Source organism: Lygodium microphyllum, chromosome 22, assembly GCF_053477565.2.
Source record: "Lygodium microphyllum isolate KBCC chromosome 22, Lygodium_microphyllum_v1.1.10, whole genome shotgun sequence".
In the NCBI taxonomy this organism is placed as follows: Eukaryota; Viridiplantae; Streptophyta; class Polypodiopsida; order Schizaeales; family Lygodiaceae; genus Lygodium; species Lygodium microphyllum.
The window spans coordinates 138287980-138302710 of record NC_141156.1 but is presented as its reverse complement, the minus strand read 5'-3'; the positions used below and the strand labels follow the sequence as shown (position 1 = coordinate 138302710).

General features: G+C 42.9%; 1 protein-coding gene across 4 annotated transcripts in view; it reads right to left on the bottom strand.

Annotated features, from left to right (window-relative positions):
- The window catches only part of LOC148017675 (uncharacterized), a 74160-nt gene that overhangs the window by 30935 nt on the left and 28494 nt on the right, over window positions 1-14731 (bottom strand). For 3 of the 4 annotated variants that reach the window (XM_087663075.1, XM_087663076.1, XM_087663077.1), the window contains 2 exons: window positions 461-625; window positions 49-204 (listed from right to left, as the gene is read on the bottom strand). In XM_087663075.1, coding sequence (XP_087519201.1) covers window positions 49-204; window positions 461-625 — 321 coding nt within the window. The remainder of the gene's footprint in view (window positions 1-48; window positions 205-460; window positions 626-14731) is intronic. The other variant, XM_087663078.1, reaches the window with a different exon arrangement.

Here is a 14731-nt window from a genome sequence, read left to right as displayed (position 1 = left end):
TACATTACAAAGCTTGACGTCTTTAAAAATTGACTGGTTACACAATACCTTCTCATTCACTGCTTTCTCTCTTCTGCATACTGCTTCCTCATATTGCCTTAGGGTGTTTCGAGCATTTGAAAGCCTTTTCTGTTCACCAAGAAGTTGCTTCTGAGCTTTTCTCAGTTGCTCTTCCTCTCCATTAAAAGAATTATCCTGTGGTACCTGAGATGCTTGTAAATGTCAATAAAGTAGAAAAATCAAATGCTACTCCCAAATACTTCAACCAGATGCAATAATGAGGAACTGACCATGGATGTTAATATACTGGGTGTTGTAAGAACCTTTATAAGGTAGATGATAGTTAAACACGTGGGATGTTATGCTCACACTTTTCTCCCACCCATTACATGTACACAAGACATTCTATTGCCAACTTGAATTTTACCAAGCTTACAATTTAAAAAAGTTGGTACAATACCTGCTCCTGTTCATTCACTGTCTTCTCTCTTGCAGGCACAGCTTCCTCGTACTTCAATAGGGAATTTCTAGCATCTGAAGATTGACCCTCCTTATTTAGATGGTTTAATTCAGCACTTCTCACTTGCTCTTCCCTTGAAAATATATGAGCTTTTGTAATACCCTGCTACAAGTTTCAATGTCAATTTTCAAAAGAACTCCAGCAAAACAGTATGTCAGCAAATGAATTCCATGAAAATATTACAGTCGGTGCTTCCTGAGCCATCCATCAGAGTAAAATCATCAGGGGCCAGAAATTCACCCTGACTGCAGTGTACTAAATAAAAACATCTGAACATAATCATGTCAGAAAAACTACCATCAACAAACCACACATCCCCATGTAACTCACAGTTTTCCAAAACAGTTCTAGTCATGGAAGCTTAAATCTATGCCCATGTAAGCTCTTTTACTATATTCGCAATCAAATGGGATCATCCCTTCTTGGCACAAAGGCAGAAAACCTTAATCTATAAAACCTTCAATACCAATACAAATACGGAAGTATAAGAAGCTTAGAAAGCAAAAAGACATGAAATTGGCACAAATCCTCAACTTTCCGGGTCAAGATACTCCACCCCCTAACTGGGAAAATCCAACTTTTCAGTGGGTTCCAAAAATGGCACATTGAACCATTTGTTGAGCTGCCAAGTAGGCATTGGTACTTCTGCACAGCAACAAATGGCCATACTGCTTGACAGTATCAGTTGAAAATTGCTCTATTTGAGCTCTATTCAATGTGGTATATCACTTCTTGTTGCATTCCTTCTTTGCTTGGATCAGCTGAAGCATGTGGCTTGTAATTCTCTACCATCCAGTGGTGACAGTTGGCCAGCCTGTGCAGGGTCGCATAGCTGGTCCTTACCACCCTCCTTCTCAAGGGGTCTTAGGAATTTTTAATCCATCCCTTCAAAGTCAAGTTCCCTTGTGGTTTGATGTTCGAAACCTGGATCTGAATCACACAAGATGTAGCTACTTTCTCATATTCTTGATTGCACACCCACTTGGCACCCATTAGTGCATTTACCCTTTCTACATGTTCTTAGAAGCACAGGCCTTTGCACAACCTAAGGATATATTCACATCAGGTTTTTATTTTTTGAAGGGAGTCCTGCCTTGAGCCATTCTTATATTAGCATATGTTAGAAATTTATTCAACCCTGGACAAGCATTGGCAGTTAACTGTTGTACGGTTAGTACTCTCATGCACAGTTACGCCTTTCCTATTTACAGGTCAAACAGCTCTATGCAGTCGCCAAGTTATTTCCAGCATTTTCAGGCAATCGGGTAAGCCAGACAGTCCGTGTGGAGTGCCACATGGGAGTCCATTTTTTCTGCGCAGCATTATTATGATTATTTTATTCAACGATTGCATTTTTGCAGCAGTCGGCCAGTGACCTGATCAGTTTTTCCCTATTTTTTGGCATATTTATGGCCTGCCCCAGTCATTTCTCTCTTGGATTTCAAGTGGAGAGAGAGAGCACCTCACAGAGAGATGCATTTGACAGCCCATGTACATATCTGCCTTCTTCATTTCAGCATTCATTCACTACGGATTTCTGTGTTCTACTATCTCTTTTCTCTTTTGCTCTTCTCTCATGTTCATTTTCTTTTAGTCCAGTCATATGCTTCCGCATTTGCTGCACTCTAACATGGTATCAGAGCTGCAATGAAGGGCTAATTGATTGTGGGTAGACTTGAAAGGGAGATTTCAGTGCGACAAGAGTTTGCATTTCCAGCATTTGAGGGCCAGTGAGAGGGTTGCGCATCTATACAAGACTCAGATGAATAGTTGAAGCACGTGAAAGAAGTTGCAGGGTTTTGCTACTTGTGAAGGAGAAAAGGCTGCATTTTCAGCCTTTTGGAGCAGATTTTGAGTTTTGATCGCCTCCAACTATTGCAATAGGTACGGGATGAGCGGAGGCCCTAGCAAGCACATTTTTGGAGTTAGAGGGGGCTGCCCTTGTTTTTGTGCAAGTTATTCAGGTGACAATATCTTCCGAGATCGACATGGAGCTTGAGGCTATTATGGAACGTACAATCCCCATGTTACCAACTCTTCCTTCTGTCAGAAGCTCAATGGGGAGAATTAACATATCTAGCAGGTAACGATGCTTGCCATCTTTAAGTCCTATGATTTGGTGGAGCTCTTGACTGAGGCTATAGACCATCCTATAACCCGTGATGCCTCCAAGATTTATGCTGATGAGAAAGCTGAGTTGGTGAAGGTACAAGCACATTGGGATAAACTAAATGCCCGCATCCACTCCTTCCTACTTGTCTCTTGCAGTCCGGCCATAATAGCTCACATCGTGCATTTGACTATTGTTCGGGAGACATGGCTGGAATTAGACCAGTTGTATGATCGCATGACGATTATGAAATGGGTGTCTCTGGAGGTACAAGTGCAAACATTGAACCTGTCCAAGAGCGCTCTTATGTGGAAGCGTGTCAATAAGCTTCGGCAATTGCAAATGCAAGTCCAAAACACAAAGAAGGTGACTACCTCGAAGGACATGGCAATAATACTTCTTTTGTAGTTACCGTTCCAATTTAGTGCTTGATTGCTTCAAGGTGGACAATGTAACGTGTCCCCTAGTATCATCCAGGACACGTCTTAGCAGTCCATCGGAAAGGATGTCTAGAAAGCTCCGCCCAGCACTCCCATGGAATGTTACGAGTTTTGCGATCTAGTTCTTCCCGCGTCTGCCACGTAGCGGAAGTATCCTGGCCGTTCCCACTTAGGATCGACCGGAATTAGGGTTTTCCTAATGGGTCACAAGCTAACAGCAACTAGCGTCAGACCCGAGCGAACTACTTTACGCAGAAATGCCAGGTCCGAAGCGGATTCACGCTGCACTTGGTTCAAGGAGAATGGGAAACGAGAGGGATGCAAAGCTCAACCTCTCTGCCATAAGGCATAGTCCCATTCCGTTCCCCTAAAACAACGTAAATCGGGTAAGACGTAACTCTAGGTCATCGTTCTCGTTATTCTTTTTTATGATGATGATCATTCCGCTGTTCTTCGAGATTTTTGAGAAAAGTTCCCGGCTAACAGGGACCACCCAACCGTAGGACGGACCCATGGCCCATCCTCCGCACTTTCCTCGGTTTGTTTTAGTTATGTAATTATCTAACACATTAATTTGACATATAACAATCAGCTTCTTTAATTAACCTTGTTAAGCACTGGTTCCTTCACGTAATCTTATCACGAGACATAGAAAAACAACATCAAGCAAGTTCTTTTAACATTTCATCATTTTATCTTTGAAATACAAGAAGTTCCGCCCGTAGGCTTGTCCATAATCTGCCCGAAGGCTAACCAGTAATCTCCAGGGATCACTATTCCAAGCTTCCGCCCGTCAGCTAGTATGCGGGCCTCGAGATCCAATCCCGAGTCACGTTAGCCTCTTGTGCAGGACCCGAAAGGCGAGGGATTTACGGCCAGAGCCCCCCCTGGCACCCAAGTGTCCTCCTGCTCCAAGTAGAACTCAACGGAGACACCTCTCGCGGCGGGTTCGGTCCACATTCCCGGCGCGGTCAACAACCCCCTTGGTTAGGGTCAGGCAGGCAGTCGGGGGTAACTGAAGCTGCCTCTTCCTTCAGGCCTTTAACCTGAAGTATAGGTACTTGTTTAATTGTAATTCATAAGCCCTAAAATCTCTAGCAAGCACAAACATTTCCATTAATCAACCCAGTTGTATGGCAAACTGCTAAAGAAGCGTTCTTTCCTTTTTGAGTGTATCAGCAGTCGTTCTCAAGATGTCTTGTAACTTGGCAAGATCCTTTATATTCGGGTGTAGAGTATACCCAACTTGGTTAACCCTAAGGTACCTTAGTTATGCTAGTTTCTGGTTTACAACTTTTCTTATTTAGAAGGATACCCAAAAATACGTCTTTTTGCAAGATAGTTTGCGTACGGATCTGCCGTCCTTGATGAGGGTTTTTTCCCTTTTCTCCTTGTGAATCAATCACAAAATGATTTCATACATGTTGCGCAAGTCCTGCAATGGAATAATCTGTTTAGATTCCTTAAGCTGACGTATGTCAGGCCTAGGGTTTCCTAGTTTCTTATCTTTATGAAATTATTGTCCTTACGGTAAGGAAAGTAGTCAAGTGTTTAGGGTATGAATGTTTCTATGTTTAGATTGGTTCGGTTAGCTTTTGGAAAGATTGGTTCGGTTAGCTTTTAGAAAGTAATCTTACTCGTCTTGTCACGGTTTTACTATCCTTGTGACAATTAACTTTCCCAATCAATACAGTTTAATTTGGCATATAGCATAATGCCAAGATGATACAAAGAGCGACGATACTTCTTGGGACAAAGGCCTAGCTGAGAAATTGGTGTATACACACTTTATTAGTCCCAAGTCCTCAAATAGCAAGGGAAAAGTGTTAATAGAGTGTCATCCAGCAATTCCCCATTACATTTTCTTTCCAAATGAGTTTGTATATCTAGTTTTTATACTTGTTAATTCCTAACATTTAACTTCCGTTTTCTTTAAAGATGAACTCATGCCAAATAACAACAGTTGCCTTGCTAAGATGTGCAACTAGTAAAGATAACTCCCTAGTAATTTGAGCATCGAAAGAAACCTTTCATGAATTTAGCCATTTTACCATGATTCGTTGCGAAAGGAATAAGACTAATGGTGCAAGATATAATTTCTACACTTTAGGAATATATTACTATAGTAAATGGTTAATCTTGCCTATAATTTTATAATGCTTGATGCAATTTGAAGAAAGCTAATTTGTATACATTGTCATTCATAAGCTAACTCCTTCGTTAAAAATAACTCGAACAAATATATCTTTTCTTAACAATTTTCCTTTGCATGATTGACTTAAAACTGAATTAACACCAAGAAGAAAAACCTGGCTTTGAGGGGAGATATCCACATGGATACCGGGAGATGACCCTCCCGCCGCTACACCTTGGATTTTCTTTGGCGGCATCGTAGTTCGAATGCGAGATAGCCTTTTCCTTTTTCTTCTCGGAATTCCACCGTCTACTCCTTCCTTATCTTTTACCTTTTTCCCACTCTTCCTCCTTCACTCCCTCTTTTCACTCCCTCTACTTTCCTCCCTATCTTTTATTTCACGGCTATTTCTTCCTTACAGGATACCATACGAGGCCATGATGATGACTTGGATTTTTTTTTTGGACATGGGAGTGTGTGGACACCGGCTTGTTTGATAAGATTAAGAACACAAAGCTCAGCTACGAGAGCACTTGCACAAAAAGATTTAAAAAGTGAGTGAAGGAATTTATGCAAGAAAATGGAAGTCTGCAAGGTAGCCTAAGGACAAAGTAGGCTTATGGGTGTGATTTGAATAGTCTAAAGAAAAATCCGGAGGGGAAAAGGGCAAGACCTTAGGGGGGAAAATTAAAACCTGAAGGGGAAACAAGGGGGCTTGGGGGGAAAATTTAAACCCGGGGTAATAAGGACTTTTGGGGGATTAAAATCCGGAGGGGAAAAAAACAAGGCTTAGGGGGGGGATTATACCGGGAGGGGGGGGAAAACAAGGCCTTACGGGGGTTTAAAAACCCGGGAGGGGAGGGAACAAGGCTTTAAGGGGGATTTAAAATCCCGGGAGGGGAGGGGGGGGAAACAAGGGCTTAGGAAGCCCACCTTGGAACCTTCCAAGGGGCTTTCTGGAAGGCCACGTGGGGGGGGAAAAGGCTTCTGACGGCGTGATGGCCAGGTGGCAGGGCCTGCGAATGCAAGCGGCGTGCTGGGAGGCGGCTGCTGACTGGCGCAGCAGCCCACGGCTCCTCAAGACGGACTGGCGGTTGAAGAATGGCGATGTGGTGGAGGCAGATGTTGGCGACTCGTCTTCCTCCTCGGCTCGGAGTTATGGCGGCACGGCCCAGCCTCCCCCGTACAGCGGCCCCCTCCCCTCGTTTAAATAGTGGAGGGAGAGGGATCTTCACTTCTTGCGTGTCGACACGCATGTCCCCCCTGCCTCCAAGGCTCCACCAAGGAGCTTAGTAGCTCCTTCTATTCCCCTCCCCCTCCAGCTCGTCAGTCGGCTGGGGGGGGGGGGGGGAAATAAAATAAAATTCTATTAGTCCGATTTATTTTCTCCACGCGGAATATTACAGACAAATACCCTTAAGTTGAAAGAGTTGATTCCGCTAGTCATGGATCAGAAGGAACAGAAGGATGAGAAGACCAAGCAGGATAAAGCCAAGGAGACTACTTGTCACATTTGTGGCAAGATAGGTTATTGGAAGAAGGATTGCCCTGACAAGGACAAGGACACCAAGAGGGATAAAAGTTCGAAGAACTCAGAAGCGGTAGTTGCTCCTTCATCGGCCACCTTCCTCCATTTGGAGGTGATTGAGGATGCTTCTCCGACGGCCTCTAATGTGCAATGTTGGTCCCCCCAAGAGTGTGAGTGGATTGTGGATAGTGGTGCTTCCTACCACATGACTCCTATAGATCGTATTGCTTGTATGCGTCTGATGCATAAGAAAATTCTCATAGGTGACAAGTCTTCGGTCCCTATCAAAGGGCAAAGGTGATATCCAGCTGATTCTAGATGGGCAAGATGGTGCCCACACATCAGAAGTTCTCTATGTGCCAGGTTTGGGATATCATCTTCTTTCAATGAGCAAGATTTGTGCTCTTAGTCTCAAGGTTGAGTTTGATAAGGACTTGTTCCGAGTACTTGCTAGAGACTCTTGAAAGGTTCTTTATGCAGGTCATGAGGAGAATGGAGTCTACAAGATGCAGACTTCATCAGCCTTTACTTCTCTTTTTCTCTCTTTGCAAACTCCGACCAAGTTATAGAATGCTTGGTTTGGCCACCTCAACTTTAGGTACCTTAGAAAGGCAACTCATGGTCAACTTATGTGTGGATTGCCAAAGATTGGGATAAGCCACCCGCCATGTGTGTCTTGCATTCATGGCAAGCAGCATAGAGATGCAATTTCTAGCAAGGCTTCGCATAAGGCTAAGGAGCCCTTGGATCTTGTTTCGACGGACTTATGTGGACCAATAAGGACACAGTCTCTTAAGGGGAGTTTATACTTTATGCTAATTGTTTATGAATTTAGCAAGGATGACTTGGGCGTATTTCTTGGAGCTGAAGTCTAAAGCATTCTTGGGAAGGATATCAGCCCCTTATATTTGTGGAATTGGAAGGCCTCTTGTTACAAGAGGAAGAAACTCGGAAGAATGTTGCGATGCATTCACGTGATATAGACATGCTCTCAAAGTACGAAGGCAAGGGGAAAGTAAAGCAGAATATGAAAAATCAGCCAAAGGCTGACATGGAACAACCATCAAATAAGGCTGCCCAAGACACAAAAAAGTCAAAGAAAAAGGGAAAATGTCATTACTACAAAAAGCCCGGTCATTATATTGATGAATGCAAGAAGCAATTGGCCAAACAAAAGAAGAAAGACTCCCATTTGTTGTCCAGAAGACATCAGCCAAAAAATTCTCTAATTGTGATGCTACAACCAATTTTGTGGAGGATTATGCATTTTTAACATGCAAACACATGAGTTTTGGCAATCTGATGACCCTTTAGCAGTGTGAGATGGTAGTGCATTGCCTCCTGTGGAGATCCCACCTCCCCATGCATGTGAAGGATGTATTTTGGGAAAAATGCACAAGTTTCCTTTCAAGAAGGATGGTGGCATGCATACTATCCATAAAAAAGAAGCTGATATACTTCAGCATTTGGGGTCCCATGAGGACATATGCACTTGGGGTTCATCTTTATTTTGTTACTTTTATTGATCACTACTCAAGGTATACATGGGTGTATGGGCTAGAAGCCAATTTTGTTGTGTTTATGCATTTTAAACATCTTGTTGCAAAGCTTGAGGCTGAAATTGGCTTGAAAGTGCAAACACTTCACATAGATAGAGGGGGGGAATACGTGTCTCGTGCCTTTGAGACATTTTTACTTGAAAATGGCATCAAGCCATTGTCAAGATAGCACCTCACCAAAATGGTGTTGTTGAGAGGAAAATTTGGATACTCATGGAAATGATTTGTTGTATACTAAAAGCAAAGAGCTGCCACACAAGTTTTGGCTTGAGGGCCTTCAATGTGTGAATCATGTCTTAAATCGTGCACCGACAAAAGCACTAAAGACAATCACACTGTTTGAGGCTTGGCATGGAAAAAGAACCAAGGTTGATTACTTTCACATGTTTGGATACATAGGCTATGCACATGTCCCGAAGCAGCTTCATGGAAAGCTCAATGACAAAGCAAAAAAATATATTTTTATTGGCTATAGTTTGAAGAGCAAAGGCTATGGTTTGTATGATCCACACACAAAGAAAGTATTTGTCAATCGAAATGTTATCTTTGCTGAAAATGCAGCATTTTCACATGATCAATTTGAGATCCCAGCCATCTATGACATAAGTAAAGTATTTGAGGGTCTTCTGCCACTTTCTTTGGGATCCGAGCCTACTATGAATGGCCGGACAGACTTATTACAACAACTGTTGCTGCACCACATGCTCCTGAACAGCAAGCACTTGATCTTGGATTGCCCCATGCAGTGGAAGAAGCGGACCAGCATGAAAGGGCTGGTGTAAATGCAACTAGAACAGTCCCTAGATGGCTGTTACAAATAAAAAGAATACCATCGATCTCAAGCAACCATTGGGCTGTACGATTGCTGATGAAAGACAACATGGTCCTCTTTTAAAAAGCTCATTGGTTCCTATGTCGGCTTTAAAGCTTAAGGGAAAATGCCATTTTCAAAAACATACGGCTTGGATTTTGTGTCCCTAGATGGCTGTTACAAATAAAAAGAATACCATCGATCTCAAGCAACCATTGAGCTGTACGGCTGCTGATGAAAGACAACATGGTCCTCCTTAAAAAAGCTCATTGGTTCCTGCATCGGCTTTAAAGCTCAAGGAAAAATCCCATTTTCAAAAACATATGGCTTGGATTTTGTGTACCTTTTTCACATGTCAGTTTATCGAACAAATGTAATGAGGTTTCATAGATTAATCTTTCATCAAAAAGAAGAGTCAATTAACAAATATGGGCTTATCTATTGAAATTGGCATCTTGTAAAACTGAACCAAATATTAGTAGGCTATAATGTTATTTTCTCCAAGAGAGTAGATTGGATGCTTCCTAACCTCAAAGAACTAAAAGGGCTGCTAGACATGCAGCACATAATGCAAGGAGCCACATTTAGCTAATTTTACAAAAGTAGATAATGTTTGGATGAGCATGTGTTTATGAGCTCACTATTAGATGATGATGAGCCTACTTTCTTGGATGAAGCCCAACAAGATGTGCATTGGATGTAGCCCATGCAAAAAGAGTTAGACTCTATTCCCACTAACCCTACATGGGATCTTGTTGATTTACTACCTAGTAAAAAGGCTAATTGGCACAAAACCGGTTTTGAAACTCAAATGTAAGGTTGATGGCACTATTTTCATGTACAAGGCACGTTTGGTAGCAACAGGCTATGCATAGAACAAGGGCATAGATTATGAGGAAACCTTTACTCCTACATCATGTATGAGTACACTGAGATGTGTAATTGCTATGGCTGCAAATTATTATTTTTTCAAGTAAATGTGGCTAATTATATTACTCAGAAGGCTAATAACAACGAAGTGCACATGCTCAACAGACTACCTGGAGCTGATGCAAATCACAAATCCATCATGTATACAAGCCTCTCAAGGCATTCTAGGGGGGATGGGGGCAAGAAGCCATGGAGGGGGGGTGTATCGCCATCTGGGGTTGCTTACCTACATCGTGAAGAACAGGTCATGGCCACCCCAAGTGAGCAGAAAGTGAAGACGGAGCTCCTGACGAGCTCAAGCCTCACCCTGCACCTGGTCCCAACGGCCGTGGAGGGAGTGAATGATGGAGGTCCAAAGCTCTGCCAAAGTCGCATATACTAAAAGGCACTCCCCGCCAAAAACCACCTGATAGCATGCCTTCCAAATATGCCATCCTGTAAGACTCCCTATGATCTCCCATACCATTGAGCACTCTACTATGGGATCCAATACTTGGTCTGGGTAAAGCCTCCAAGTTGACTTATCCTCTTGCTCTAACGGGGATTCGCACGCACAAACACACAGTTCAATATTGTGCAGATTTATGCCAAGAAATTTGAGTCTTTTCAAACTGAGTGTTGTTCATGCAAAATTAAGGTATCTGCGTCAGAAATTGCAGACATTGTGCGCGTTTATAGTGGGGGTTTCGCCAAATTTACTGAAATTTCGCCCATTTGAGTGAAATTTCTCAACATTGGATCCATAAAATTTGGGGCTTTTGCTGTATTGGTGAAATTTTGTTCAGCTGAGTCAGATTGGCTGACATTGGTGGACATTTGGACCCGAGAAATTTAGGGCTTTTGCAAAATTTTGTGAAATTTTGCTAATTTTGCCCGTTTTATACTTTCGGGAACATGTATTAATACAATCGAGGCAAATTGGTCAGTGAAATTTTGGGGCTTTTGCTGAAATCTGTGGATTTTGGCAAAGTTGATGCGTGAAATGCACTTTGGGAATATTGCTGGAGCAATCTTGTTGCCACAAGCAGAGTGATTTGAGCATTTTTATCTTCCACTTGTGCGATTTTAGATTTCTTGGTGTTTTGTGTATCAGAAGTTGATACAAGCACATATGTATGCAGTACACATGCTGGACAACTCCCATTGAGTTGATATATTGCTGATTATTCATGTTGCAGCAGTCTTAGTGATCATTTGCAGATCTGGGATTGTTGCATATGTATTTTTGGTGATATTGTTGAAGTGGGAGTTATCTAGCAGTGATGTATGCATTTAATGTATGCTGAAATTGCAATCATACTGCTGAAAGTCATTCGTTCAAATGTTGTAAATGTACTTGGACTGAATCTTGCTATTATTTGCTGAAAATTTGGGCTGAAATCAGCTGAATATTCAGCTCATTTTTGCTGTCATAAATTGCAGCATTGAATTTTTGGTGTATTGCTGAAAAATGGCTGCAAATGCTTCTAGCAGCAGTGACACTAAATCCCTCTTTGAAATCAAGAGGTTTGATGGCACTGGCTTTGACTTGTGGAAGGATAGGATGCAAGGCATCTTGTTTCTCAAGGACAGTGAAGATGCTCTCTTGGAGACTAAGCCTGCAGCTATGACAGATGTGGATTGGGCTAGACTTAACAAAAAGGCCATTGCATACATTAAGATGGCAGTGTCTAATGATGTACTTAACAGACATCAAACGTCTTGATACAGGTTATGCTATATGGAAAAAGCTTAAGGACACTTATGAAAATACAACCCTTGTGAATCAAGTGCATCTTATGCGTAAACTTGTGAACATGGAGTTGGATGAGTCTAAGCCAGCATCTGAGCATTTGAGTGCTTTCATAGGGGTTTTGAGTCAGTTTGCAGGACTCTGGTTTGGCAGCTTTCGATGATAAATTGAAAGCTATTTTCTTATTGATGACTTTGCCTAACACTTGGGAATCTTTGGTTATGTCACTTAGCACCAACCCCGCTTTGACTTTTGATGGTGTTAGAGGTTCAATCCTCGATAAACAAATCAAAAGAAAGTCTAGTGGTGAAAGTAGTGGCTCAGCTTACCATGTAAGAGGCAGGTCTGAAAAGAGGGGTAATGCAGCCCGTAAAGGCAAAAGTAGAAGCAAAAGCAAGGGCAAACAGCAGGATGTCACATGCTATCAGTGAGGCATAAAGGGCATAAAAAACCCGATTGTTGGTACTTCAAGAAAGAGCAAGAAAGAAAGAAACAGCAGGGTAAGAAAAAGAAGGATGATAAGAAAGATGATGACGACTCTTCCTCAAAAGAAGTTGCAAAGGCAAATGTTGCATCTGATGTGGTCATTGAAGAGCTTCCTCACACTGAAGAGATACTTGTAGCCTCATGTAATGTTGCAAATATTATGGCAGCAGCAGGTGAGATGCACATCACCAAAAAGAAGGTAATTGATGCCTTACTTTCAGCTCATGATGGGCTGTCACAATCATGGATAGTGGACAGCGGTGCCTCTTTTCATGTTGCCCCCTCTTTGGAGTCATTTTCTGAATACACTATAGGTTGCCTAGGCAAGGTTTACTTGGGTAATAACTATGCATGTGAGATAGAGGGTGTTGGCACCATTCGCTTGGCCCTTGAAAATGGCCAAGAGCTGATTTTGCAAGATGTCAGATTTGTACCTGGCATAAAGAAAAGTCTACTATCAGTTGGACAGCTTGATGCTAAAGGGTATTTTACTACCTTTGGTGGTGGATCTTGGAAGGTCCAAGCATAAGTCAGATGCTTTCACATATTTTTCTACTTGGGTGCTGTTGGTTCATAACCAGACTGGTCGTCGTGTCGGGTGCATGAGGAGTGATAGCGGTGGTGAGTTTATCTCCCACGAGTTTTTCGAGTTTCTACAGAAGCATGGCATTTCTCGCCAGCTAACCTCTACCAACTCTCCCTCTCAGAATGGAGTCATAGAGTGTAGGAACCGCACAGTCATGGAAATGGCACGCTCTATGCTGTTCGTAGCAGAGCTTCCTGAGCGCCTTTGGGTCGAGACTGTTAACACTTCGGTGTACATCCTCAATCGGTGCTCGACTGCGGCTCTTCCTCAGAAGACCTCGTATGAGGCATTTTTTGGCTCTCGACATGTTATTTCCTATTTCAGAGTCTTTGGGTGTCGTACGTATACACACACGCCTAATGACAAGATGGGAAAGCTTACTCCCCGAGCTAATCTCCTTATTTTTGTGAGATATTCCTCTGAAGTGAAAGGCTATCGTTTGTCTGATCCTCAAACAAACAAGGTGATCGTTAGGCGGGATGTCGTCTTTGATGAGAGGGATATTGTGCAGTCTTCTGCACCAAATTTCGATCCGCTTCCTTCTTCCACATCATCAGAGATCATGCCTACTAAGCCTGGTCTACTTCCTGCTCCTGACGTTCCCACACTTTCTTCACCTCCCAAGCCCCCTTCATGAGACCTGTTACCTCGCTGGTACCAGCAAACCATGCGGGATTCGGGGATCCTACCATCGGATTCCACTCCGGAGGGACCTAGAAGATCTGCCCGGCTTGCTCCTCAAGCATCATTTGCATCGTTGTTTACAGCTAATTACATAGCGCATTCTGAGCCGAATACCTAGCAGGAGGCTCTTCAGCACCCTCAATGGCGAGAGGCCATGGAAAGAGAGCTAGAGAGTATTGACCGAAATGGGACTTGGACATTGATGGATCGTCCAAGCCACAAGAAAGTCATCGGGACAAAGTGGATTTTTCGGACAAAGCTAAAAGCTGATGGGACTTAAGACAAGTACAAGGCTCGCCTTGTAGTGCAAGGGTTTCGACAGAAGCACGGCATTGATTATGAAGAGACCTTTGCCCCTACTGCACAGTTGACTTCCTTTCGGTTGCTACTCACGCTCGCCGCTCACCACGGCTGGCTGATACATCAGATGGATATCAAGAGTGCCTTCCTGGAACGGATACTTGGAGAAAGAAGTCTATGTGGAGCAGCCACCGGGCTTTCCCTCAGGGAACCCTAGGGATACGGTATTCCGCTTGCAGAAAGCTCTTTATGGGCTGAAGCAAGCGCCACGGTCTTGGTTCCATAGAATGGATGAGTTCTTACAGACTCATGGATACCATTCTACCCCTTATGACCCGAAATTATATATTCGATCCACTCCAGAGGGGGTTAGCTATATCCTACTATATGTTGATGACTTACTCATCACAGGTTCAGATTCTGTTGCCATAGCGGAAATTAAGGCTAAGCTTAAAGCTACATTTGAAATGATAGACCTTGGTTTGTTGTCTTATTTTTTGGGGGATGGAGGTAGTTCGTTCTGGAGGATGTATTTTTGTGTCACAGCAGAAGTACGCACTTCAGTTTGTGGAACAGTACACTTCGGATCAGACAAGGCCAGTGGCTACGCCTATTGATCCTACTAACCACTTGTCAAAGGATACCCTAGGACAGCCCTTCGATGCACACACCTATCGTTCTGTTGTAGGAAAACTTATTTGGTTAATTCACACTAGGCCAGATTTAGCTTTCTCAGCATACTCAGTCAGTATTTCACAGCATCTAGGATGTCACATTGGATTGCATGTCTTTGTGTGTTGTATTATTTGCGGTGTACTTTTTCTTATGGCTTGACATATGGTTCTGGTTTACGTTTGCAGGGGTACACTGATTTTGATTGGGCAAGAGATCCTCACACCCGGTGTTCCCAT